This window comes from Salvelinus alpinus, chromosome 11 (assembly GCF_045679555.1).
Source record: "Salvelinus alpinus chromosome 11, SLU_Salpinus.1, whole genome shotgun sequence".
In the NCBI taxonomy this organism is placed as follows: Eukaryota; Metazoa; Chordata; class Actinopteri; order Salmoniformes; family Salmonidae; genus Salvelinus; species Salvelinus alpinus.
This window is the reverse complement of record NC_092096.1, coordinates 45,554,383-45,579,352: the sequence shown is the minus strand read 5'-3', so window position 1 is coordinate 45,579,352 and position 24,970 is coordinate 45,554,383. Positions and strand designations below refer to the sequence as shown.

The 24,970-nt window shown below is 42.6% G+C and overlaps 1 protein-coding gene across 33 annotated transcripts in view; it reads left to right on the top strand.

Moving 5' to 3' along the window:
• The window catches only part of LOC139534247 (receptor-type tyrosine-protein phosphatase delta-like), a 393,734-nt gene that overhangs the window by 307,402 nt on the left and 61,362 nt on the right, over positions 1–24,970 (top strand). For 10 of the 33 annotated variants that reach the window (XM_071333216.1, XM_071333215.1, XM_071333228.1 and 7 more), the window contains 11 exons: positions 787–804; positions 3,357–3,467; positions 4,990–5,001; positions 7,493–7,762; positions 14,252–14,833; positions 16,554–16,699; positions 16,813–16,957; positions 18,792–19,097; positions 19,984–20,177; positions 23,636–23,662; positions 24,333–24,450. In XM_071333216.1, coding sequence (XP_071189317.1) covers positions 787–804; positions 3,357–3,467; positions 4,990–5,001; positions 7,493–7,762; positions 14,252–14,833; positions 16,554–16,699; positions 16,813–16,957; positions 18,792–19,097; positions 19,984–20,177; positions 23,636–23,662; positions 24,333–24,450 — 1,929 coding nt within the window. The remainder of the gene's footprint in view (positions 1–786; positions 805–3,356; positions 3,468–4,989; positions 5,002–7,492; positions 7,763–14,251; positions 14,834–16,553; positions 16,700–16,812; positions 16,958–18,791; positions 19,098–19,983; positions 20,178–23,635; positions 23,663–24,332; positions 24,451–24,970) is intronic. The other 23 variants (XM_071333243.1, XM_071333239.1, XM_071333242.1 and 20 more) reach the window with 12 other exon arrangements.

The window sequence follows — 24,970 nt, the reverse complement described above, 5'->3', positions numbered from 1 at the left end:
GGTAAGTGCTTAGTTCTGAAGCACACTTCACTCCCCACTAATTTTTCTTCATGTTATAACTATTAATAAAATGCATGGCATGCATTTTACTAACAGTTAGTGTAGACACAAAGATAACCCTAGTGGACACACATATACCCCCCCCCCCCCCCACAAAGTTTTCCTATAAGCCATACAGGCACCTTTTCAAGAGCACACACATTTCACCCAGCTTAAGCCCAGTATATGCCATATCCACCACCTTTGTAATAGAACCTACCTATCTAGCCTCACTGTATGGTATCCTCTCACTCAATCACTCACCCACTCACCCACTTACCCACTTACCCACTCACTCAATCATGTAAAGCCTACTAGCATTATAGAGATTTAAGCAGATGTTTAACGATTACTATGAGGTCAAGCTAAAGGGTTCCAAGTCTCTTAAACGAGTCTCTTCCCTCTCATATTCCAACTCCTCCAAGCCTTCCCTTCAGTAGATGGTCTTCAGAAGCCATGCCACTTCCAAAATGGCTGCTCCCCTGAGGCACACCACTGCACAAGTTCTCTGACCTTCTCTGACCTATGATACCTTCCTATGATGAATCCTGTCTTTTTTTAACCAATAGAGTAGAGTTCTCTCTCTTTCTATCCCTCTCTCTTTCTTCTTTCTCTTTCCTCTAGTACTCATTATTTACGTACTCTGATAAGTCTAATTTGATTCTTCTTCCAAAGCCCCCAGACTCTATCTTCTCGTACTAATGCTTCTTCTTTCTAATCTTATTTGCATTCATATTATCCACCCAGGTGGTACACCAATAAGAGGTAAGAGTGCTGAACTGACGTTCACAGAATGAACAAAGCAACTTCATTCTTGCTGTCGTCCCATCCATCCGCCCGTCCGCCTCCATTTTTGTCCTGTTTCCCGACTCCAAATCCCATTTAGTTCTCATTATCGACTTTCCTTTTTATTTGTCCTGTTCCGTTGACTTCATCCAATCTCCATTTTTTGTCTATGCTTTACTTCCTCCTTTGAATTTTGATTTGAAGAGCCTTTTTCAAAAAAACTCAGTTGTGATATGCTTGCTCTGGCTCAAAGAAGCATATCCAATGACAACTTATTTTTTTCGAACTCAAATTTTTATTTCATTTTTTTGTTTAATTTTTGGCCATAGCGACTCATGTGTCCCTCTTTTTGTCCAACTAAAACAACCAAACATTTTCCCCCCTTAGCTGCTCTTGTTCAGCACTAAAATGATGCACAGATGCTGTGGAATCACGCGGGCATGCTGAAGACAACATTGCCTTTCTCTGCTTTTTTCTCCCAAAGAACTCTTTCTGTCTTTGCAAGTCTATTTTTTTATTTCTTCTATTTGCTTTCCTCTCCTGTACCTTCTGTAAAAAAAAAATCTAAAAAAGCCCAAACAACTACTTTTTTGATAAAGTTTCTCCGGGTGCTTTTTTCTCTTTCACCTATTTTTCTTACTTTTCTTGGGTTTGAAGGCTATTTTACTTTTTGACGTTTTTTTTTATTCTTCAAGGTTTTGGGGATTGCAAACAGTTGAGTCAGGCGAGGACCTGGCAGGTCCATTTTTGCCATTTGGGAGTTGGAGAGTGATTGATGCATAAGCCATTTTCCCCCTGGTCATATGACACCACACTGCGGATCCCATTGGTGGATTTTTATGGGTGTCTTTTGTAGCTTTCACAAGCTAACGCAGTGGTTGGTTGCCTTCTTGTCGGCTCAAGGCCATAATTTTGAATTTTGTCTTCTAATACAATTGCATTTTATTTTTCAGCTAAGGGTTGTCAAAAGGTTGTAAGTTGTGCCGACATACATTTCTTGCTCTTTGGAAAACATCTGCATGTCAAACATTTTGTGACAGAGGGTGATATATTTGTAATACGATATTATGATGAGTATTTTTTTAACATATCTCAGCGGCATTTTTCCCCCCCCGTTTTTTGTAAGTGCTGCATTTTTCTAACCAACTTTGACTGGATGAAGTCCTAAATCATTTGATTGATATTGGATCTGTGATTAAATATGCTAAAATTCATACCCAAATTTATTGTTTTAATTGTCCTCCCTTGTTATGCTACTTTTGTATACTGTAAACCTCTTTTGTTTGATCCATGCTTCCTTGAAGCAGTTTCACTCATTCCCATATTGACAGTCCAGTGAAATGTTGTACATTGCAGGGCTTGCCCCTATCCCTCAAAGTCGAGCTATACTATGACATATTTTAACACTGGCCTTAAAGTTGAGTGCCTTTTTAGACCCTGCAACATGTATGTAGGTTTGTTTGTATCCACTGAAGTCAATAATGAGGTAAATGTTAAATATTAAATATTTTTCAATGGTTGTTAAATGTCCTTTTTTCCCCTAAGATTTCTGTAGGCCTGACATTGTAGCAATCCGACTGCAACTATCCATGATTACTATAATTCAAATGTATTTTGTTAATAATGACAGAATAAATGTAATTAAGATGTCACACATTTAATACATCAGACTAGGGGAATGTTAGGGGAAAATCTGTCAAGTTACAAGAAGAATGCCTATTTGCTCAACAAATATGGTTGTGTTGGTCAATGGGAAAGTGAACTATCCTCTGCAAATGATCCCTACAGATACAAAAAATCCCTCTACGCTAGTTACAATGGTAGCCGATTTTACTCTGTACCTTCATCGATTAAAAAAAAGAGCAAGTCTAGGAGTGAGGGGGCCACAATTACATGTTGGACCCTGAGCAGTCTAAAAGAGCAAGTCTAAGAGTGAGGGGGCCCCAATGACATGTTGGCTCCTGAGCAGACTAAAAGAGCAAGTCTAGGAGTGAGGGGGCCCCAATGACATGTTGGCTCCTGAGCAGTCTAAAAGAGCAAGTCTAGGACTGAGGGGGCCCCAATGACATGTTGGCCCCTGAGCAGACTAAAAGAGCAAGTCTAGAAGTGAGGGGGCCCCAATGACATGTTGGCCCCTGAGCAGACTAAAAGAGCAAGTCTAGGACTGAGGGGGCCCCAATGACATGTTGGCCCCTGAGCAGACTAAAAGAGCAAGTCTAGGAGTGAGGGGGCCCCAATGACATGTTGGCTCCTGAGCAGTCTAAAAGAGCAAGTCTAGGACTGAGGGGGCCCCAATGACATGTTGGCTCCTGAGCAGTCTAAAAGAGCAAGTCTAGGACTGAGGGGGCCCCAATGACATGTTGGCTCCTGAGCAGTCTAAAAGAGCAAGTCTAGGACTGAGGGGGCCCCAATGACATGTTGGCCCCTGAGCAGTTTTACAACAAGCACGTTTTTTTATGTTTGGCAACTCAATTCAAAATGGCAGACACTTAACCAATGGTGTCCGGCACCTATCTTCTATTCCCACGCAGGGGCCCTCCAGATTGAGCAGAGCGAAGAGTCCGACCAGGGGAAGTATGAGTGCGTCGCCACTAACAACGATGGAACTCGCTATTCTGCCCCCGCCAATCTATACGTTAGAGGTAGGAAAACAATGATCAAACAACAACAATATTCATCTTTGGAAGAAAGAAATGTAAGTGGTATATTATGGTACGGTATATTATAGTACAACTGGTGTTGAAACTGGGTAATTCTGGGTACTGGAGTTACTGATCCAGTCCAGAGGTCCATGTCCAATGAGGTGCTTGTAAGTATGGCTGTTTTGTTCTATTCGACCTACCTGCACTGATTTGAACCTGTGTGTTCTGTTTTGTGTTTTTCTGTTCTTTTTTTCCTAAATCTAACTCCAATGACTTGACTGCTTGGTGTGTTTACCTACTAATTGACTTTTTCTCCTAAATGTACCTTGAGGGGAAATGGGTGGACAATCCCTCCACCAATCCCCTCTATTCATAGTAGCAGATCCTCTCTGATCTTTCTGTTTTTCTTCTCTTTTGAGCAACATTGGAAGGACACCTTTAACTCTCATCTCTCTTTGTCAATACAGTATTAAAAGTGCTGAGATTATATTAAATAGTAATTGTATGTAATTATCATTAAATCTTTAATCTTAACGCCGGGTTGAAAATTGCAGCAACTTTAATGTCTATGCTAGTGTTGATAGCATCAGCACATACATTTATTTGCTGATTTTCTTATAAGTGATAATTCATTGATAGGTAACACTGTGTATTCTGGCTTTCATATCACCTTCTTAAACTCTTACAAATCTTTATTCCAATTGTCATGAACTGTCTATGTGAAAGTCACATTACATAGTTGAAGTCCAGTGGAATAAATGTTATTGTGTGTTTTTTTAAATAAATTCTCTACTGATAAAATGAAGGTCTTATGTGATGCCGTGTCCATTGTTACCTTTTCATATAGATCAGTTGTTAAACGTAATGGATATTCTTTTTTTCATATTAAATGGAATAGTTTTTCATACATTTTGTATGAATATTTTAACTGGCAGCTGTAGGTATTTTTCTTTAAAAAAACTAAGATCTATGATTCTTTCCGAGCCATGTGGTTTGCAGTGCCATCACAGATCATCAATTTAAAACACAATCAATGACAATACCTAGAATACTGAATAATGAACTAATTGATTTTGGAACAAACGTAAAGTGGATATTGACCAAATAAATGTACAGCGATGTCTTTCTGGATATCATACTATTACTTTTTGTATTGCTCATATTTTCAACATGCAGAACATTTGTATGTAAAACCCAACCTGCGTATAGCATGTTAATCCTCGATATGAGCCAACCACATGACTGGGACAGGATTATATGATATGCTAAACATAGCAAATTATTTCAGCCCTCAAAATGCATAACATTTTTAATTGGTGCTATAGGACCTCTGCCTCTAAACCAGGGTGTGAGGGCAATGCAGCGGACTCCCTGTCCCCATGTGACAGGAAGTCCTTCACATTTTTTACGTAGCAGTTTGAACGCCTTGAACATGGCCTTTTTACTCTCTCTGTGTCTCCCTTGTTTCCTTCTCCTTTCCTCATTTCATTGTGTTCTGCATCAAACCCCCTACATCCCTCAGAGCTGCGAGAAGGTTGGTGTGTTTTTACTTTTATACAAAACTGAAACTAAATAAACAAATTTATTGCAACCTTCCAAAACACAATTCTCAAGAATACAAATGAAATCAATTTTTCTCTCTCATTTTGTTCTCTTCTTGGTTCATTATCATTTATATTACCGATAGCCTTGTATTACTACTGTTGTTTTTGCTGAGTTTCTCAGTTCATCTTTTCCATGAAGAATGCCCTTGGTCTTGGCTACGATGCTTGACTGTCCAAAAAGTGGTGCATGTCGTGGGAGGAAATGTCCATCTTTGGGGTGGTGGGAGGGTGTGGGATAATATTTGCATCTTCTGGGAGTATTTGCATGGTGACCTGTTTATGCTCAAGCTAGAGATCCCCCCCCCCTCCCCTCTGCTCTTAGCCCCACCCCTGCCCCTTGCCCATCGGTGTCCTTAGCTTGTCAGTGTTCCTGTTTGGTTACTCAGGCCAACGGCGTGACAATGGCAGGCGGCACAAAAAAGCTCAGCGGCAACATGAGCCGCAGCACCGGAGCTGGAAGGGTGTCCTCCATCACTGCAGGCTCCTGGAATGAAGCGCTGCCACGCTCTGCGGCCTGCCTAGCTAAGACTGGATGCACATTTTCCCTCTGTTGCTCTTCATCATAGTCTCAGAGAAAGACATGTTTTAAAAGCTATACGCTAAATTCCCCTTTGTTATAATCAGTGGCGAGGTTTAGCGCTCAGCTGTTAGCCTTGTGAGACGTACGCTGCCTCTGCAAAGGATTTTTCCTACAGAGGCGTTCATGAAAGAATGATGTATTTGGAGCATTAGCTGCAAGACTTGACAAATGTAATGATATTCAAATTAGTATGATAACATTATGTCATGGGGGAGCAGGATCCAATTGGATATTAATTAAATATGAAGCGAGTGAAAAGTTGTATTTAATAATGCAAGTAGTAGTTTCTGAGATTCCTTCTCTCTGGAGAGGCACAATCTGCTTAGCAGAATGTGCTGTATTAAATGTGATGGCGGTTGAACACATTAGCTAATTCTACATGTAGATGCAGGCTTTTAGCTTTAGCAAACAATGCTATTAGCAAACAATGCTATTTTAGCTAGCGCTCAGTTTTACATCACATCACGTTAATGTATATTAATGACCACATACTGCGGGAATACCCAATGGCTCTTGCCATTACATTAGTCAAGGCTCATTTTTGTGCCCCATATTGGAGAGGAGCTTGTTTAATTTTAATTAAAAGTGATTGGGACGATGGGAGTGTTTCACCCTTTATTAGTATCACCGAGGTTCACCGCCAAAGCACCTGAGTGATTAATCTTTCCAAGGCGCATGGAAGAGCAAACAGCATTCCCCAAATTCTCCCACCATTACGCATCTGCGTATCAAAGGAGATCGGCATATTGGGACCTATATTCATTCTGAGTACTATAAGCAGTAACACTGACTTCATTCCTTTAATGAAATTTCTCACTAGACATTTTTTTAAATCCAAACCCATTCCCCCTCTGTATCTGCCCCAGCCCCTGTCCCTTAAATATGCTTACCCTATATGGTGTGTTTGAATCGTATGTGGTTAACTTAGTTAAACCTCAGAAAACGTTGTGATTTGTGTTGAGTTGCCTCTGCCTATCCCTGTCCTGTCCTGTCATACTGTTGCACTTCCCCTAATCTGTCCAGTGACACTGGAAATTCGTCCTGCCCTAGCAACTCTAGCTTAATAATAGCCAGTAGTGTTAATTTCCCAGAAACCCGACGCTGCCAGCCTAAACCTTACCTCCCTCCTGCCAGCCTAACTCTAACCGTCCTCCCCATGTTTGAAATCTGTTTTTTTGTTACAATTTTTCCCCTCAATCCTCCTCTCTCCTTCCCATTCCCAAACATGGTTGCCTCTCTAAGCCAGCTACAGTATGTGCTTGTGTGCATGACAGAGAGTCCAAGCCACCACGGCAAGCTCCAACCTTTTACCTCATAATGGATGCTGTTTCTTTTCAATATCAAATTTGGATATGTTTTTTCTTGTTGTTTATACTCGAACATGGTTATTTTGGAATGTGTATCCACTTTTTAATCTGAGAAGCAGAGTTGCACTCTATTCCATGTACCGTAGTTGGATGTGTTCCCACCACGGGCCGTAGTATGTGGGATGTGAGAATGTGACGCGGCACATTTACTTCACATCAACTGGAAGAACACAGCATTGAAGTTGTTCTCTTGTACACTTCACTCTGCCATGCTGTCGACGCTCCAGTTCCTCTGTGCTGTTCTCTTTATGTCTGTATGGATGGTATCATTTGTGCATGGTGTTTGTGTAATCATTAGTCCGTAGCCAGTCCCATTTTTGAGGCCTGGACTGTGTTAAATATATTACATTAGATTTTAAAAGTACAATTTCGGGCAAGTTGTATTGTAAATGTAAATATTTTTGTTAACCGTCTGTATACTGTAAACTTATGAGTCTCGTACGAGTTGTTACCGCTGCCTTTTGTCTTTTTCAGTGCGCCGGGTACCCCCGCGGTTCTCCATCCCTCCCACGGACAACGAGATCATGCCTGGAGGCAGTGTCAACATCACCTGTGTGGCGGTGGGCTCCCCTATGCCCTACGTCAAATGGATGCTGGGAGCCGAAGACCTGACGCCCGAGGACGACATGCCCATTGGACGAAACGTTTTGGAGCTCACTGACGTCCGCCAGTCGAACAACTATACCTGCGTGGCCATGTCCACTCTGGGGGTCATCGAGGCGGTGGCGCAGATCACGGTGAAAGGTAACGCATGTTTACTTCTTTCTGTCACGTATTGTTGGTCTCAGGAAGAGGGTTCCTAAAGCCTGGGATGTGTTGACGCCAGCCTCAGTGGATTAGATGCTAGATTGAGAATCAGTGAAAGGCTTATCTCACAACCAGGGGAGTTAAACGCCAGAGCTCTATATCCCTGTTGGTGGTGTGTTCGTGTGTGTGGGTGCGTGTGCGTGTGCATGCGTGCGTGCAACATAGTGGGTATTGTTTGGTCTTCTCAGTAGGCAGGGTACTTATCAGAGTGTAAGCATCTCCTCCAATGCATACCAGGGAGAGAGAGATTCCAGATTGTCGTCCTCGTGTACACACACCAACATACAGAAGTACACGCACACACACACGGCTTTGTTTCTCCCAGACATAACAGAGGGATATTAGTCACAATATAACCAAGGCTGCCAGGAACTTCCCCCAATTTTACAATTGAGATGGCATATAAAGAGAGTCCATCGCCCTCATATCTTTCAACTCGTGTCACTGGTGTAGGTATTAAAGCAATAAATTAACCCACTACATTATTTAAGAGATACACATTGGAATTCTCTGGTTAACAGAAGCTTCCAGGGCTTTTGGCCTTTTATCTGTTTAACAAGAGTTCAAATATGGTTACAATGCACTGATGTGGCATATTAATACAAGGTAAAAAATGTATACACTGAGTGTACGAAACATTAAGAACACCTTCCTAATACTTCGTCTGGGGCTAACAACACCAGTGCCAATAAATCCTCCAAACACCGGCTTCTCTGGCATTATCACTTAATTATACCATGGCATTGTTGAATACTCCTTTCTGATTGGCTTGAAGGGCATTCTAGAGCATGCATTATTTCCCTATAAAGCACAGTATATTTGCACGGTAGAATTCAATGGCTATAGTTTAATTTGTACATGTTTTGTTTGAGCTGCTTTTGAAAGCAAAAGTCAAATAGAAAACAGTATTGGTATTGTTAACTACGATTTTCATAAGAGCAAGCTAGGACTGATGCTATGGTTAGCTAAACTAGCAAGTCTGTTTGTTTCATTACCACGGTAACTACTGTAGCTATCTAGTGAACTTGGTAGCTACTTCAGTGGATGTTGAACCCATTTCTACCGGCAAATGAACCCATTTCTAGGGGCAAATGTGTTATATTATAGCCATGGTATAAAACGTCATTCCTTATTTTACATTTATTTTTATTTCACCTTTATTTAACCAGGTAGGCTAGTTGAGAACAAGTTCTCATTTACAACTGCGACCTGGCCAAGATAATGCAAAGCAGTTCGACACATACAACAACACAGAGTTACACATGGAATAAACAAACATACAGTCAATAATGCAGTAGAAAAAGTCTATATACAGTGTGTGCAAATGAGGTATGATAAGGGAGTTAAGGCAAAAAATAGGCCATGGTGGCGAAGTGATTACAAAATAGCAATTAAACACTGGAATGGTAGATGTGCAGAAGATGAATGTGGAAGTAGAGATACTGGGGTGCAAAGGAGCAAGATAAATAAATAAATACAGTATGGGGATGAGGTAGTTGGATGGGCTATTTACAGATGGGCTATGTACAGGTGCAGTGATCTGTGAGCTACTCTGACAGCTGGTGCTTAAAGCTAGTGAGGGAGACATGAGTCTCCAGCTTCAATGATTTTTGAAGTTCGTTCCAGTCATTGGCAGCAGAGAACTGGAAGGAAAGGCGGCCAAAGTAAGAATTGGCTTTGGGGGTGACCAGTGAGATATACCTGCTGGAGCGCGTGCTACGAGTGGGTGCTGCTATGGTGACCAGTGAGCTGAGATAAGGCGGGGCTTTACCTGAGATAAGGCAGAGACTTGTAGATGACCTGGAGCCAGTGGGTTTGGCGACGTGTATGAAGCGAGGGCCAGCCAATGAGAGCGTACAGGTCGCAGTGGTGGGTAGTACATGGGGCTTTGGTGACAAAACGGATGGCACTGTGATAGACTGCATCCAATTTGTTGAGTAGTGTTGGAGGCTATTTTGTAAATGACATCGCCAAATTCGAGGATCGGTAGGATGGTCAGCTTTACGAGGGTATGTTTGGCAGCATGAGTGAAGGATGCTTTGTTGTGAAATAGGAAGCCGATTCTTGATTTAATTTTGGATTGGAGATGCTTAATGTGAGTCTGGAAGGAGAGTTTACAGTCTAACCAGACACCTAGGTATTTGTAGTTGTCCACATATTCTAAGTCAGAACCGTCCAGAGTAGTGATGCTGGATGGACGGGCGGGCAGGTGCGGGCAGCGATCGGTTGAAGAGCATGCATTTAGTTTTACTTGTATTTAAGAGCAGTTGGAGGCCACGGAAGGAAGACTTGTATGACATTGAAGCTCGTCTGGAGGTTAGTTAACACAGTGTCCAAAGAGGGGCCAGAGGTATACAGAATGGTGGCGTCTGCGTAGAGGTGGATCAGAGAATCACCAGCAGCGAGAGCAACTGTCACGTTCCTGACCTGTTTTCTCTTGTTTTGTATGTCTTTATTGGTCAGGGCGTGAGTGTTGGGTGGGCAGTCTATGTTTTGTATTTCTATGTTGGGTTTTGTGTTCGGCCTGGTATGATTCTCAATTAGAGACAGGTGTGTATCGTTTGTCTCTGATTGAGAGTCATACTAAGGCAGCCAGGGTTTCACTGGTGTTTTGTGGGTGTTTGTTTCCTGTGTTAGCGTTTGGGCAACACAGGACTGTTGCAGGTTAGTCACGTTTGTTGTTTTGTTAATTTGTTAGTGTTTGTTGGTTTGTCATTAAAATCATGAATACCTCCTACTCCGCATCTTGGTCCGATCCATGCTCCTCCTCGTCTGAGGAGGAGAACGACATTGACAGCCGTTACAGCAACATCATTGATGTGTACAGAGAAGAGAGTCGGCCTGAGAATTGAACCCTGTGGCACCCCCATAGAGACTGCCAGAGGTCTGGACAACACGCCCTCCGATTTGACACACTGAACTCTATCAGAGAAGTAGTTGGTGAACTAGGCGAGGCAATCATTTGAGAAACCAATAAGAATGTGGTGATTGAATGTGGTGATTGACAGAGTCGAAAGCCTTGGCCAGGTCGATGAATACGGCTGCACAGTAATGTCTCTTATCGATGACGGTTATGATATCGTTTAGGACCTTGAGCGTGGCTGAGGTGCACCCGGGACCAGCTCTGAAACCAGATTGCATAGCGGAGAAGGTACAGTGGGATTCTAAATGGTCGGTAATCTGTTTGTTAACTTGGCTTTCAAAGACCTTTGAAAGGCAGGGTAGGATAGATATAGGTCTGTAGGAGTTTGGGCCTAGAGTGTCTCCCCCTTTGAAGAGGGGGATGACCACGGCAGATTTCCAATCTTTGGGAATCTCAGACGATACGAAAGAGAGGTTGAACAGGCTAGTAATAGGGGTTGCAACAATTTCGGCAGATAATTTTAGAAAGAGAGGGTCCAGATTGTCTAGCCCGGCTGATTTGTAGGGGTCCAGATTTTGCAGCTCTTTCAGAACATCAGCTATCTGGATTTGGGTGAAGGAGAAATGGGGGAGGCTTGGGCGAGTTGCTGTGGGGGTTGCAGTGCTGTTGACCGGGGTAGGGGTAGCCAGGTGGAAAGCATGGCCAGCCGTGAGAAAAGCTTTTTGAAATTCTCAATTATCGTGGATTTATTGGTGGTGACAGTGTTTCCTAGCCTCAGTGCAGTAGGCAGCTGGGAGGAGGTGCTCTTATTCTCCATGGACTTTACAGTGTCCCAGAACCTTTTTGAGTTTGTGCTACAGGATGCAAATTTCTGCTTGAAAAAGCTAGCCTTAGCTTTCCTAACTGCCTGTGTATATTGGTTCCTAACTTCCCTGAAAAGTTGGATATCATGGGGGCTATTCAATGCTAATGCAGAACGCCACACAATGTTTTTGTGCTGGTCAAGGGCAGTCAGGTCTGGAGAGAACCACGGGCCATATCTGTTCCTGTTTAAAAAAATATATAATGCGGCATGCTTATTTAAGATGGTGAGGAAGGCACCTTTAAAGAATAACCAGGAATCCTCTACTGACAGGATGAGGTCAATATCCTTCCAGGATACACGGGCCAGGTCGATTAGAAAGGCCTGCTCGCTGAAGTGTTTTAGGGAGTGTTTGACAGTGATGAGGGGTGGTCGTTTGACCGCAGACCAATTACGGATGCAGGCAATGAGGCAGTGATCACTGAGATCTTGGTTGAAAACAGCAGAGGTATATTTGGAGGGCAAGTTGGTTAGGATGATATCTATGAGGGTGCCCGTGTTTACAGATTTGGGGTTGTACCTGGTGGGTTCATTGATAATTTGTGTGAGATTGAGGGCATCAAGTTTAGATTGTAGGATGGCTGGGGTGTTAAGCATGTCCCAGTTTAGGTCACCTAGCAGCACGAGCTCTGAAGATAGATGGCGGGCAATCAATTCACATATGGTGTCCAGGGCACAGCTGGGGGCAGAGGGTGCTCAATAGCAAACGGCAACGGTGAGAGACTTTGTTCTGGAAAGGTGGATTTTTAGAAGTAGAAGCTCAAATTGTTTGGGTACAGACCTGGATAGTAAGACAGAACTCTGCAGGCTATCTCTACAGTAGATTGCAACACCCTTTGGCAGTTCTATCTTGTCAGAAAATGTTATAGTTTGGGATGTAAATTTCAGGGTTTTTGGTGGTCTTCCTAAGCCAGGATTCAGACATGGCTAGGACATCCGGGTTGGCAGAGTGTGCTAAAGCAGTGAATAAAACAAACTTCGGGAGGAGGCTTCTAATGTTAATATTCATGAAACCAAGGCTGTTACAGTTACAGAAGTCAACAAATGCGAGCACCTGGGGAATAGGAGTGGAGCTAGGCACTGCAGGTCCTGGATTAACCTCTACATCAACAGATGAGGAGTAGGATAAGGGTACGGCTAAAGGCTATCAGAACTGGTCGTCTAGTATTTTCGGAACAGAGAGTAAAAGGAGCAGGTTTCTGGGCGCAATAGAATAGATTCAAGGCATAATGTACAGACAAATGTATGGTAGGATGTGAGTACATTGGAGGTAAGCCTAGGCATTGAGTAATGATGAGAGAGATATTGTCTCTAGAGACGTTTAAACCAGGTGATCTCACTGCATATGTGGGAGGTGGAACTAAATGGTTGGTTAAGGCATATTGAGCAGGGCTAGAGGCTCTACAGTGAAATAAGACAATAATCACTCACCAGGACAGTAATGGACAAGGCATATTGATATTACGGAGAGGCATGCGTAGCCGAGTGATCATAGGGGTCCAGTGAGTGGTTGGGCTGGCTGGAGACACGGCAATTCAGACATCTAGCAGGCCGGGGCTAGCAAGCTAGCAGAAGGGCCATAGAGGGACGTCGCGACGGAGGAAAGTCTGTTTTAGCCTCCTCGTGCGGTGACGTCGATAGACCAGTCGTGATGGATTAGTAGGGTTCTGAGTAGCAGAGGGGTCCATGTCCAATTGGCAAAATAGGTATAGTGGCCAGCTAGCAGGTGGGCATTCAGGGGACGTCGCGACGGAGGGGCCTGTTGGGAAAAAAACATCGGGCAGATTACGTCGGTAGTCCAGTAGTGAAGGATAAGCAGGGCTTCGTTGAGTAAAAGGGGCCCAGGCCAATTGGCAAAATAGGTATACTGGCCCGAGAAATTGGCCGATGGGCCTATTAGCTAACAGTCCGATATGCTCTCGACAGCTAGCGGGCCGCGGCTAGCAGGCTAGCAGATGGGCATTCAGGGGACGTCGCGACGTAGGAGCCAGTTGAGTACACCTTCTAGCAGATTATGTCGGTAGTCCAGTCGTGAAGGATCGGCGGGGTTCCGTGCCCCGTACCGGCAGTAGAAGGGGTCCGGGTATTGTAGCCCAGGAGTGGTAAATGGGCCTTTTCAGCTAGCCGGGTGATGGGCCTAGCATGGGCTAGCTCCAGGTTAATTGGTACTTGCTTCGGGACAGTGACATTAGCCAGGAGTAGTCACTCGGATTGCAGCTAGCTAGCTGCGATGATCCAGGTGAAAAGGTTTAGAGCTTGCAGTAGGAATCCGGGATATGGAGAGAAAATAGGTCCGGTATGCTCTGGTTTGAATCGCGTTGTACAAACTGGCGAGAGCTTTCCGAGCTAACGGTTAGCTGAGGACCGCTATCAGTGGATAGCTGACTACTAGCTAGTAGCTAGTGAGCTGGCTAGCTGCTGTTGGAGGATTCTGGTTCGGAGGTAAATAAAAATACTTTAGAATAAAACAGATCCACACCACATTGGGTGAGGTGGGTTGCAGGAGAGTATTTTGAAGTTGAGGTTTAGAAAAATATTAAAAAGACATGCGAAGAAAAAGATAGAAAAATAATTATACATGGGACACGACAAGACCAAGGACAAAGACGTCTGACTGCTACGCCATCTTGGATAGAAATACATAGAACGTATAACCCCTCGTTGATTATCCCTTACAAATGTTATCTGTTTGTTTTTCCAGCATTGCCCAAGCCTCCCGGTATTCCCGTGGTGACGGAGCGCACGGCCACGAGCATCACGCTGACGTGGGACTCAGGCAACCCTGAGCCTGTCTCCTATTACATCATCCAGCACAAGTCCAAGTTCTCAGAGGACACATACAAGGAGATCGACGGCGTGGCCACCACTCGCTACAGTGTGGGCGGCCTCAGTCCTTACTCGGACTACGAGTTCCGGGTGCTGGCGGTGAACAACATCGGGCGTGGGCCGCCCAGCGAGGACATCGAGGCCAAGACGGCTGAGCAAGCGCCCAGCACGGCGCCCAGGCAGGTCAGGGGTCGTATGCTCAGCGCCACCACGGCTATTATCCACTGGGACGAACCAGAGGAGGCCAACGGGCAAATTATGGGCTACCGTGTCTACTACACCATGGACTCTGCCCAGCAAGTCAACACATGGGAGAAGCAGATAGTGCGTGGATCAAACTTCCTCACCATTCAGGGCCTCATCCCCAATAAGACCTACTACATTAAGGTCCTGGCCTACACGTCCGTGGGTGATGGACCTCTCTCTGCAGATCTCCAGATCATAGCCAAGACGGGAGGTAAGATTTGTGTGTGGCCTATGTGTGTTTTTGTGGACCAAAGCCTTTAAATTGACAAGTATGTTAACTGTATATGAGTTGGGCTATAAATTCTTGTAGAAGCTGAAGCTCCGCAATCTGTGAGTTATGAGTAAACAAACAAATCTCTAACTCTACAAGGGAGAGAATATCAACGGGCTAATTTGACAGCCAAGTGTCTTTCTGGGAAAGCACATCACTCACTCAGTCTTTTTAGTCAGATAAAAGTATCCTTGTTTTTGACCACAGCAGTAAACACATTTGAAATCTCTTTTTGGCACGCACTTGCTCTTGAGTGCCAAGCAATTTCCATTTGGCATTCTGAATGACAAAAATCATAGTTTATTAAACATTATAAACTAGGTGGTTCAAGGCCTGAATGCTGATTGTCTGCCAGCCGTATATCAGACCATATACGATGGGTATGACAAAACATGTATTTTTACTGCTCTAATTATGTTGGTAACCAGTTTATAATAGCAATAAGGCACCTCGGGGGTTTGTGGTATATTGCCAATATACCACGGCTAAGGGCTATAATAACTGCCCTTAGCCGTCGTATACCACACCCCCTTGGGCATTATTGCTTAATTATACAACAAGTGGTTTGTAATTCCCATTGTTAGAGCCTATCTTGCCTGTGATATACTACACAATATACACATGTCCAGTACATTCATAAAACGTGCCATTGTTTAAATTGTTACCTAGCAATGCACTACTACTACTACTACTTTTACAGATCCACTGTCTCATCTGCCCAGACATTCAACTTGTAAACTTGATCACTGTAAAAAGTATCTAGACATTATCTCCGACATTTGCAACATTGTTGTAATATTGAAATTCAGGCAGGCAGCTTTTCTCAGCCACTCGAAATCATGAATCCGCATCATTTTTATTGATTAATACAAAGGAAAGTAAATAGAGAGACAGGTAAAACGAAATGAAATGCAGCTAGTTAGCTGTCTTTCCAGCTTCAGTATGAAGTGATTGTGTTAGCTGTGTAGTTGGCTAGATAGCAAGTGGGGAATGAGCCTCCATAGCAAACATTTCATTTTTGTTTGTCATAGCAACCTGCAAAGTTCTGGAACTATCATCCAGCGCTTGGGTAGTTTTGCTGTACATGGCAGTCAATACGAATAGAACTAATGACCAGAGAATGCCTAAAATAGCACTTAGTTGAAAAACTCATGGTTTAGGAAATAATCTAGATTTTTTTAATGCTGGTAACCCATTTTATAAAAGCAATAATACACTCGACTCCCACCCTGTTTCGCCCTGTGGCTATGACCACGTCCCAGCCATGATAAAAAATTCATAACACATGGCCTCGCATGTATTTTTGCTTAAGTATAAAATCAGACTTGAGATCTTGAATACTTCTTGAGCATAATTTAGACTGCCAATCATATATATTTAAACTTGTTTTCCTTAAATTATTTTCTAATCCAATATAATGAAATTGTGTCTGTTTAGGGAAATAACAGTAATTGCATAGTAATAACAGGTAGTTGCAATCACAGGTAATAGTAATAATGTATTAATAACAAGTCACTACTAATGTTATTAGTAGTAAAATATATCCACAGTAGTGCCAGCAGCAGCACTCGTCAAATACCTTTAGCAGTGGTATGGTGGTCGTTGCAATGAGCATCATTGGTTTAGTGGGCCAAATGTGTATTTCTATTGCTTTTACCAGTCCCTTCTCAACCGACCGACTTCAAAGGGGAAGCCAAATCTGAAACAAGCATACTACTATCGTGGATAGCCCCAGCACAGACCGGACAAGACAATCAAATCATGGGATATGAACTTCTGTACAAGAAAGGGGATGACAAGGAGGAGGTAAATGGTTTCTCATATTCTAAAAACAGCTATACTGGCCCAAATATATCTTACGTCCAATGGTACACGTTTTCTTGAAGTCCTGAACTGATGACATACCATTTTCTCAACAGAAACGCATCAGCTTTGAGCCTACCACCACGTACCTGCTGAAGGACTTGAAGCCCTTCACTACTTATACTTTCCAGCTAGCCGCGCGCAGTAAGCACGGTATCGGGGCCTACACCAATGAGATCTCCGCAGAAACCCCTCAAACACGTAGGTCCTCTTCCATATCTCAGCTCTGGCCAGACAGTTTACCACTGGATGTGGAAACTCCTTGGAGAGAAAATACATTCTTAAATTTTCAAACGCATCTACCTTTGCCAATTTAGAATTGCATCCGCTAATTCCAATACCTTTTGCCAAAAAAAGGTCAATGACATGATAAAAAATAAATGTCATCGAAAGAGATGGATAACTCTTAATGAAAATAAATGTCATCGAAAGCGGTGGATGACCTTGAAAATGGACTAGTTCTGCAACGATTGGAGCTGAAACAGTGTGTTTTGTTGTCTACCTGACAATGCACCTTTTCACTTTGAAATGGCTGCATGGACAGAGTTCACCAGGGCTCTCCTGTGAAGTCAACAGACAAGGTCAAACTATATACAGAATCTACTCCTCTTCAACATCTTTGATGTGCAAAACATCCCAACCAAAAATAGAGCTTGGAATTATTCATCAAAAATTATATTTCCTATTTATCTGACTGTCTGTTGTTTTTGATTAACAGAAATGCATGTTATACCGCTATTGGAAGCCTTGTCTCTTGATTTTGCATGTAAGCCACGTCAGAGTATTTGCGTATTGAGACTGAGCTTTCTATGGAAATAAAATTCTGCCCATTTTATCTGGAGGTCAGACGGGTTTCCCTTTCTCAGTAGCATAATTGGTGATGCCAACCCCTTAACAATTTTTTTACAAACAATTGGATGGACTACAAATTCCATAGAAAGCTCAAAAGCAAGTAGTATCACTGAAGATAGAGAATTACCGTTTTTCCACACAATAAGACCTCAGGTTTATTGAAATGACAAAATTGATCAAGGCACCAAATTGAAAGCTAAGTACAAACAAGTAGTGTATTGACTATTAGTAGATAGAACAAAACTATTAGTAAAATAGAACATTACATTTCAAAAACTGATTTGAAATATTTTTTTAAATATATTTAAAATAAACCGGAGGTCTGTGCAAGACAAAAAGGCAGAGAACAGGTAGGTATTAAGTTCAAAAAGTCCTAACGCGATGGGAGGTACCAAGAAAATATATCTGCATGCCAATGTGTTGAGACTTTCAAAAGTCAGTCATATCATCTTGGGAAGTTCTCTTTTGTACGATCAGGCTTTTACCACAAACCAACAGGCTTCGGAAAGGTTGGTGACCAATACAACTTTTTACACCTTGCTAGAGTTTAAGCATCAACCTTTATGTTTTTGGATTTGTGGTAACTGCTTGGCAAATGTATGATATTTGGTTGGAATTTATTAGGATTTTATGTGATCAAGAGAACTTTCACTGAGCAGTCATTTGATAAGTTTATATGAAATTTGGGCTTAGTCTTGGTTATAAGCCGAAGATATGAATCCCTAGAGTGATAATAGTTTTTAGGAAAGAATGTCAGATTTTTCATTTACAAAGGTAGGTTACATATTGTGAAGGTGTCCTATTATCTCATGACAACCCCATCCATACATCCTCATTGTGTGTGTTTTTATTAATTGAGTTGACCTTGTTGGAAAAAGTGTTAGTCTTTTGTCTTTGCCTTTTGTCTCATCTTGATTGTGAAACCTCATTGACTTTTGATACCACTTCTTTGCAAACATTGTTTCAGTGATTGTGCTTCGTCCTCATTTTGTCATATTTATTTTCCCTTTCCCTTTTCTTTATTGTTTGTTCGTTTCCACCACCATCATCCCAACCCAAAAAAACTTCAACCAACCTGTGGAACCCCTCCTCGAAACAAACAAAATCAAACAAAACCCCAACTAAAATGGTTGATCCAATCAAACAAAACCCTGCTCCTCTTCCTATCCACTCCTCCAATCAGAGCCCTCAGCTCCACCTCAGGATATCAAGTGCTCTAGCCCCAGCTCCACCAATATCCTGGTAAGTTGGCGGCCTCCTCCTACGGAGTTACAGAACGGGATCATAGTTAAGTATGCCGTCCAATACGCCGCCACTGAAGGGGAGGACACCACCACCCAAAAAATATCCGACATCCCTCCAGAAAGCTCCCAGTACCTCTTGGAAAACTTGGAAAAATGGACGGAATACCGTGTGACAGTGACTGCTCACACAGATGTGGGTGAAGGACCTGAAAGCTTACCACAACTCATCCGCACCGAGGAGGATGGTATGTTTTTCCGAAACCGCTGCCCCCGTTGCAAATCCAGTCTGCCCTCTAACCTCTAACCCCCTTCAGATACTGTCTAACAGCATCAACAGTCCCTCTGACCTAGCATCCCTCTCTTCTTCTTCCTCCTGCTTCTATCAAAGTTGGCAACACTCCTAACTCTCATTATGAGCCCACTTTTACTAACTTGGACCACTTCTGTGCAACTTTTCTTTTACTAAACAGACTGCCCTAACTTTTTTGTAAAGCTCATTTAACTTTTTGTCAGTATTTTTCTGCCTTGATCCCCTAATACTCAATTTCAACATATGGTATGGCATTTTCTCCTGCATCGAAGCACTTCAGGCCTTTGACTTCCAGTACCAAACTGTCTTTTTTTGTATGAGAAAAAAACTTGAGATTTTAACTTTTTTTTTTATGAATTTGACTAAATGTGAAGTTATGGACAGTGGAAAGGGAAGGTTTATTTTTTTAAATGGCCAAAAAAACAAAAAAATTTTTTTTAAATATATATTTTATTTAACTTTTTCTTCACGCTTCATAGCCAAAATTCTTGCAGGGTGCTTCAAGCTTTTGAAGCATCCCCTTTGGCTCCTCTTTTCAATTTTAACAAACACATTTTTATTCCATGTTTTTAATCCACTACTCCCATTTTTGAATGTTTCCAGATTAGGTCAATTGTCAGACCTGTTTTTGGGGTTGTTTTTCTTTTCCCTTGCCATTGTTGAAATATTGATATCATACAGTGCTTGTTGCCGTATGCTCCCCTTTTGTAGATTTTTTCACCCCAGCATTTTGCTCTTTGGAGTTGGCCAGAAATTCAAAGGGGAGAAGGGGTTCTCTATAATCTTGACCTTCTTTCTTTTATCCCATGGTGTTCCTCCAGTTCCCAGCGGCCCGCCTCGTAAAGTCGAGGTGGAGACTGTCAACTCCACGTCAATAAAAGTCATCTGGCGCTCGCCGATGCCCATCAAGCAGCACGGGCAGATCCGAGGGTACCAGGTGCACTATGTCAGGATGGTTAATGGGGAGCCCATGGGACAGCCAGCCATCAAGGACATCTTGATTGACGATGCGCAGGTAAGCACCCTCATCCTCCGCCTTCCGCCCAAAACTCGCAGGTTCTCTCACCTTGAGAAGTTCTCTGACACAAGGACAGAGCATAAGAGAAAATACAAGGATACACTACTAAGCCGTATAAAGTGTTGTTAAAACCACACGTTTTTACGATATGGTTTAATCCTGATGACACCAATTCGTTTTTCTCAGGATCTTTGAAACTGAGTCACCCATTGAGTAAATATATGATAGATACACATTCATACATTGGTGTGCATTTATAGGAATAGACCTACGCAGTATGGGAGTCACCATCTGTTACTCTCATTATCTAGTGGAGACAATCACAGGAACTACAGTGCATTCGGAAAGTATTCAGACCCCTTGACTTTTTCCACATTTTGTTACGTTATAGCCTTATTTTAAAATGGTTTAAATTGTTTTTTTCCCCCCACATCAACTGAACACAATATCCCATAATGACAAAGCAAAAACAGTTTTTTAGAAAAAAAACAGATATCACATTTACAATGCCTTGCGAAAGTATTCACCCCTTGGCATTTTTCCTAATTTGTTGCCTTACAACCTGGAATTAAAATGATTTTTGGGGGGTTTGTATCATTTGATTTACACAACATGCTTACCACTTTGAAGATGCAAAATATTTGTAATTGTGAAACAAACAAAAAAACAGAACTTTTCACCCCCCCAAAGTCAATACTTTGTAGAGCCACCTTTTGCAGCAATTACAGCTGCAAGTCTCTTGGGATATGTCTCTATAAGCTTGGCACATCTAGCCACTGGGATTTTGCCCATTCTTCAAGGCAAAACTGCTCCAGCTACTTCAAGTTGGATGGGTTCCTGCTGTTGTACAGCAATCTTTAAGTCATACCACAGATTCTCAATTGGATTGAGGTCTGGGCTTTGACTAGGCCATTCCAAGACATGTAAATGTTTCCCCTTAATCCACTCGAGTGTTGCTTTAGCAGTATGCTTAGGGTCATTGTCCTGCTAGAAGGTGAACCTCCAACCCAGTCTCAAATCTCTGGAAGACTGAAACAGGTTTCCATTAAGATTTTCCCTGTATTTAGCGCCATCCATCATTCCTTCAATTCTGACCAGTTTCCCAGTTCATGCCGATGAAAAACTTCCCCACAGCATGATGCTGCCCCCACCATGCTTCACTGTGGGGATGGTGTTCTCAGGGTGATGAGAGGTGTTGGGTTTGTGCCAGACATAGCGTTTTCCTTGATGGCCAAAAAGCTAAATTTTTGTCTCATCTGACCAGAATCCCTTCTTCCATATGTTTGGGGAGTCTCCCACATGCCTTTTGGCGAACACCAAACGTGTTTGCTTATTTTTTTCTTTAAGCAATGGCTTTTTTCTGGCCACTCTTCTGTAAAGCCCAGCTCTGTGGAGTGTACGGCTTAAAGTGGATCTATGGACAGATACTCCAATCTCCGCTCCAATTTCCAAGCTTTGCAGCTCCTTCAGGGTTATCTTTGGTCTCCTTGTTGCCTCTCTGATCAATGCCCTCCTTGCCTGGTCCGTGAGTTTTGGTGTGCGGTCCTCTCTTGGCAGGTTTGTTGTGATGCCATATTCTTAAAAAAATGTAATAATGGATTTAATGGTGCTCTGTGGGATGTTCAAAGTTTCTGATATTTTTTTATAACCCAACCCTGATCTGTACTTCTCCACAACTTTGTCCCTGACCTGTTTAGAGAGCTCCTTGGTGTTCATGGTGCTGCTTGCTTGGTGGTGCCCCTTGCTTAGTGGTGTTGCAGACTCTGGGGCCTTTCAGAACACGTGTATATATACTGAGATCATGTGACAGATCATGTGACACTTCGTATGTGACAGATCGTATTTAGGGGCTTCATAGCAAAGGGGGTGAAAACATGTGCACAAACCACTTTTCTGTTTTTATTTATTTATTATTTATTTATTATTATTTATTTTTTATTTATTTTTTAAAACAAGTTATTTTTTTCATTCACTTCACCAATTTGGATTATTTTGTGAATGTCCATGACATGATATCCATATAAAAATCAATTTAAATTACAGGTTGTAATGCAACAAAATAGGAAAAACACCAAGGGGGTGAATACTTGTGCAAGGCACAATACAGTACAGTAAGTATTCATAGCATTTATTCAGTACTTTGTTGATGCACCTTTGGCAGCAATTACAGCCTTGAGTCTTCTTGGGTATGATGCTACAAACCTGCATTTGGGGAGTTTCTCCCATTCTTCTCGGCATATCCTCTCAAGCTCTGTCAGGTTGGATGGGGAGCGTTGCTGCACAGCTATTTTCAGGTCTCTTCAGAGATGTTTGATCGGGTTCAAGTCCGGGCTCTGGCTGGGCAGCTCAAGGACATTCAGAGACTTGTCCCGGAGCCACTCCTGCGTTGTCTTGGCTGTGTGCTTAGGGTTGTTGTCCTGTTGTAAGGTGAACCTTCACCCCAGTCTGAGATCCTGAGCGCTCTGGAGCAGGTTTTCATCAAGGATCTGTCTGTACTTAGCTCCATTCATCTTTGCCTCAATCCTGACTAGTCTCCCAGTCCCTGCCGCTGAAAAACATCCCCACAGCGTGACGCTGCCACCACCGTGCTTCACCGTAGGGATGGTGCCAGGTTTCCTCCAGACGTGACACGTGGCATTCAGAGCTCTGTCAGAGTAACCATTCTCCCCCGATTGCTCAGTTTGGCCAGGCGGCCAGCTCTAGGAAGAGTATTGGCGGATCCAAACTTCTTCCATTTAAGAATGATGGAGGCCACTGTGTTCTTGGGGACCTTCAATGCTGCAGACATTTTTTGGTACCCTTCCCTAGATCTTTGCCTCGACACAATCCTGTCTCGGGGCTCTACGGACAATTCCTTTGACTGTGGGACCTTATATAGACAGGTGTGTGCCTTTCCAAATCATGTCCAACCAATTCAATTTACCACAGGTGGACTCCAATCAAGTTGTAGAAACATCTCAAGGATGATCAATGGAAACAGGATATACCTGAGCTCAATTTCGGAGTCTCATAGCAAAGGGTCTGAATACTTACGTAAATTATTATTTATTTTTTGTCAATAATGTCTAAAAACCTGTTTTCGCTTTGTCATTATGGGGTATTGTGTGTAAAAAAATATCTATAATAATTTAATCAATTTCAGAATAAATCTGTAACATAACAAAATGTGGAAAAAGGGAAGGGTTCTGAATAGTTTCCGAAAGCACTGTAGGGGCATTAATTGAAATGTGATGAATCACACATCCTTAAGTGCAATGGAACTGACATAATCAATAACTTATTGGTGTTCAGTGAATGACATCTCTTAGGGGTAAAATCATCCGTCAGTATATGTTTCTTGTCTGTGGCTTCTCCTCTACTGCTCTCTCTATTCTACTATCTCACTAGTGACCACTGACTCTGTACTTAGCCTTTGTTTTGTATTTTCTCTTTCCTCTCTCTCACATCTTAATCAGTGGGAATATGATGATTCAACTGAACATGTGAGTAGATACAGAGACCTAATACAGAGTTAATCCCGTTCCCCCTTCGTTCCCCTGCATGCTCTGTGTCTCCTCTCTTCCTGACCTTCGCATGGTTTTGACTGTATTGAACCTCACATTACCTCCTAACTGTTCTGAATCCAGCTAAGACAAAAAGAGAAAAACATACTCTAACTGCTTGTTTTCTACTTGTAAATTGATATGGAATGGCTTGACTAACAGAAATCCATAGCCAACATTACAAGGCTATTCATGAATGCTTAGCGGTGTTGAATATAATAAACAACATTTTCGAAAGGGGACCTAGTTTCAAAAAGATAATACTCTATGTTACCATTGGTACTGCACTACTTACACCCTTGCCTTTTCAATGCATGGAGTGACCTATGCTGACACGTCCACCAGTCCAGATTGTTAGCATGGAGCCAAGGATCATATGCATTGAGCAAAGGATGGTGGACTACATAGTGGCAGGACAGCTTTGTACCAACCATGTTCATTGCCAGTCATTCACTAATTAGTGAGCTGATATCTGTGAGATAATGTCCTCTGAATTAATTACAGCATAAATGCATGTACAAAAATATGACCTCCACTCTGCAAAAATGCCCAAATTGAGGCACAATCCCTAGCAAGAGTTCTAAAAAATCCCTATTATTCTAATCTACAGGAAATGGTCATCACAGAGCTGCAGGCTGAGACTATGTACTCAGTTGCCGTGGCAGCCTACACGACAAAGGGAGACGGAGCTCGCAGCAAGGCCAAGCTGATCACCACCACTGGCGCAGGTAAGAGAACTGTCATCACTGACAAATCTCCCCCTGCCCCTCTGCTAATGTACCCTGTGATCATCCCAAAATGCATTTGTGCTGTAGAGAGCTGTGAAAATTGCACCCAGTGAAAGGAAGCAAAAAAAAATGCTAATCGACCTTTCCCCCCATGGCTATTAAAGTGTGAATGCGGCTAATTGCCACCTCAATTATGACAACAATTGTAATTCCGCTCAGCCGCCGCTTTGACATTGGAATGCTCACAGGGGTTAAGGAACTAATGGAAAAATCAGGTGGGGAAATAGGGGAAGAAAAATACTTCCGAATTAATGGCAGCCCGACAGTCTGTTCTGCTCTCATTGGTTTCTTTTGAGAGAGAGGCATGACACAATCCAAATGGCAATTCAGAAATACTTTGCTGTGTGTGTTTGACATATAATTGCGCTGTCGTCTAATCTTGTCTGTAAAGCCTTCCACCTGCCTCCACCGGCGTACAGATACAAATGGCTAGTGTGTGTGTGTGTGTGTGTGTGTGTGT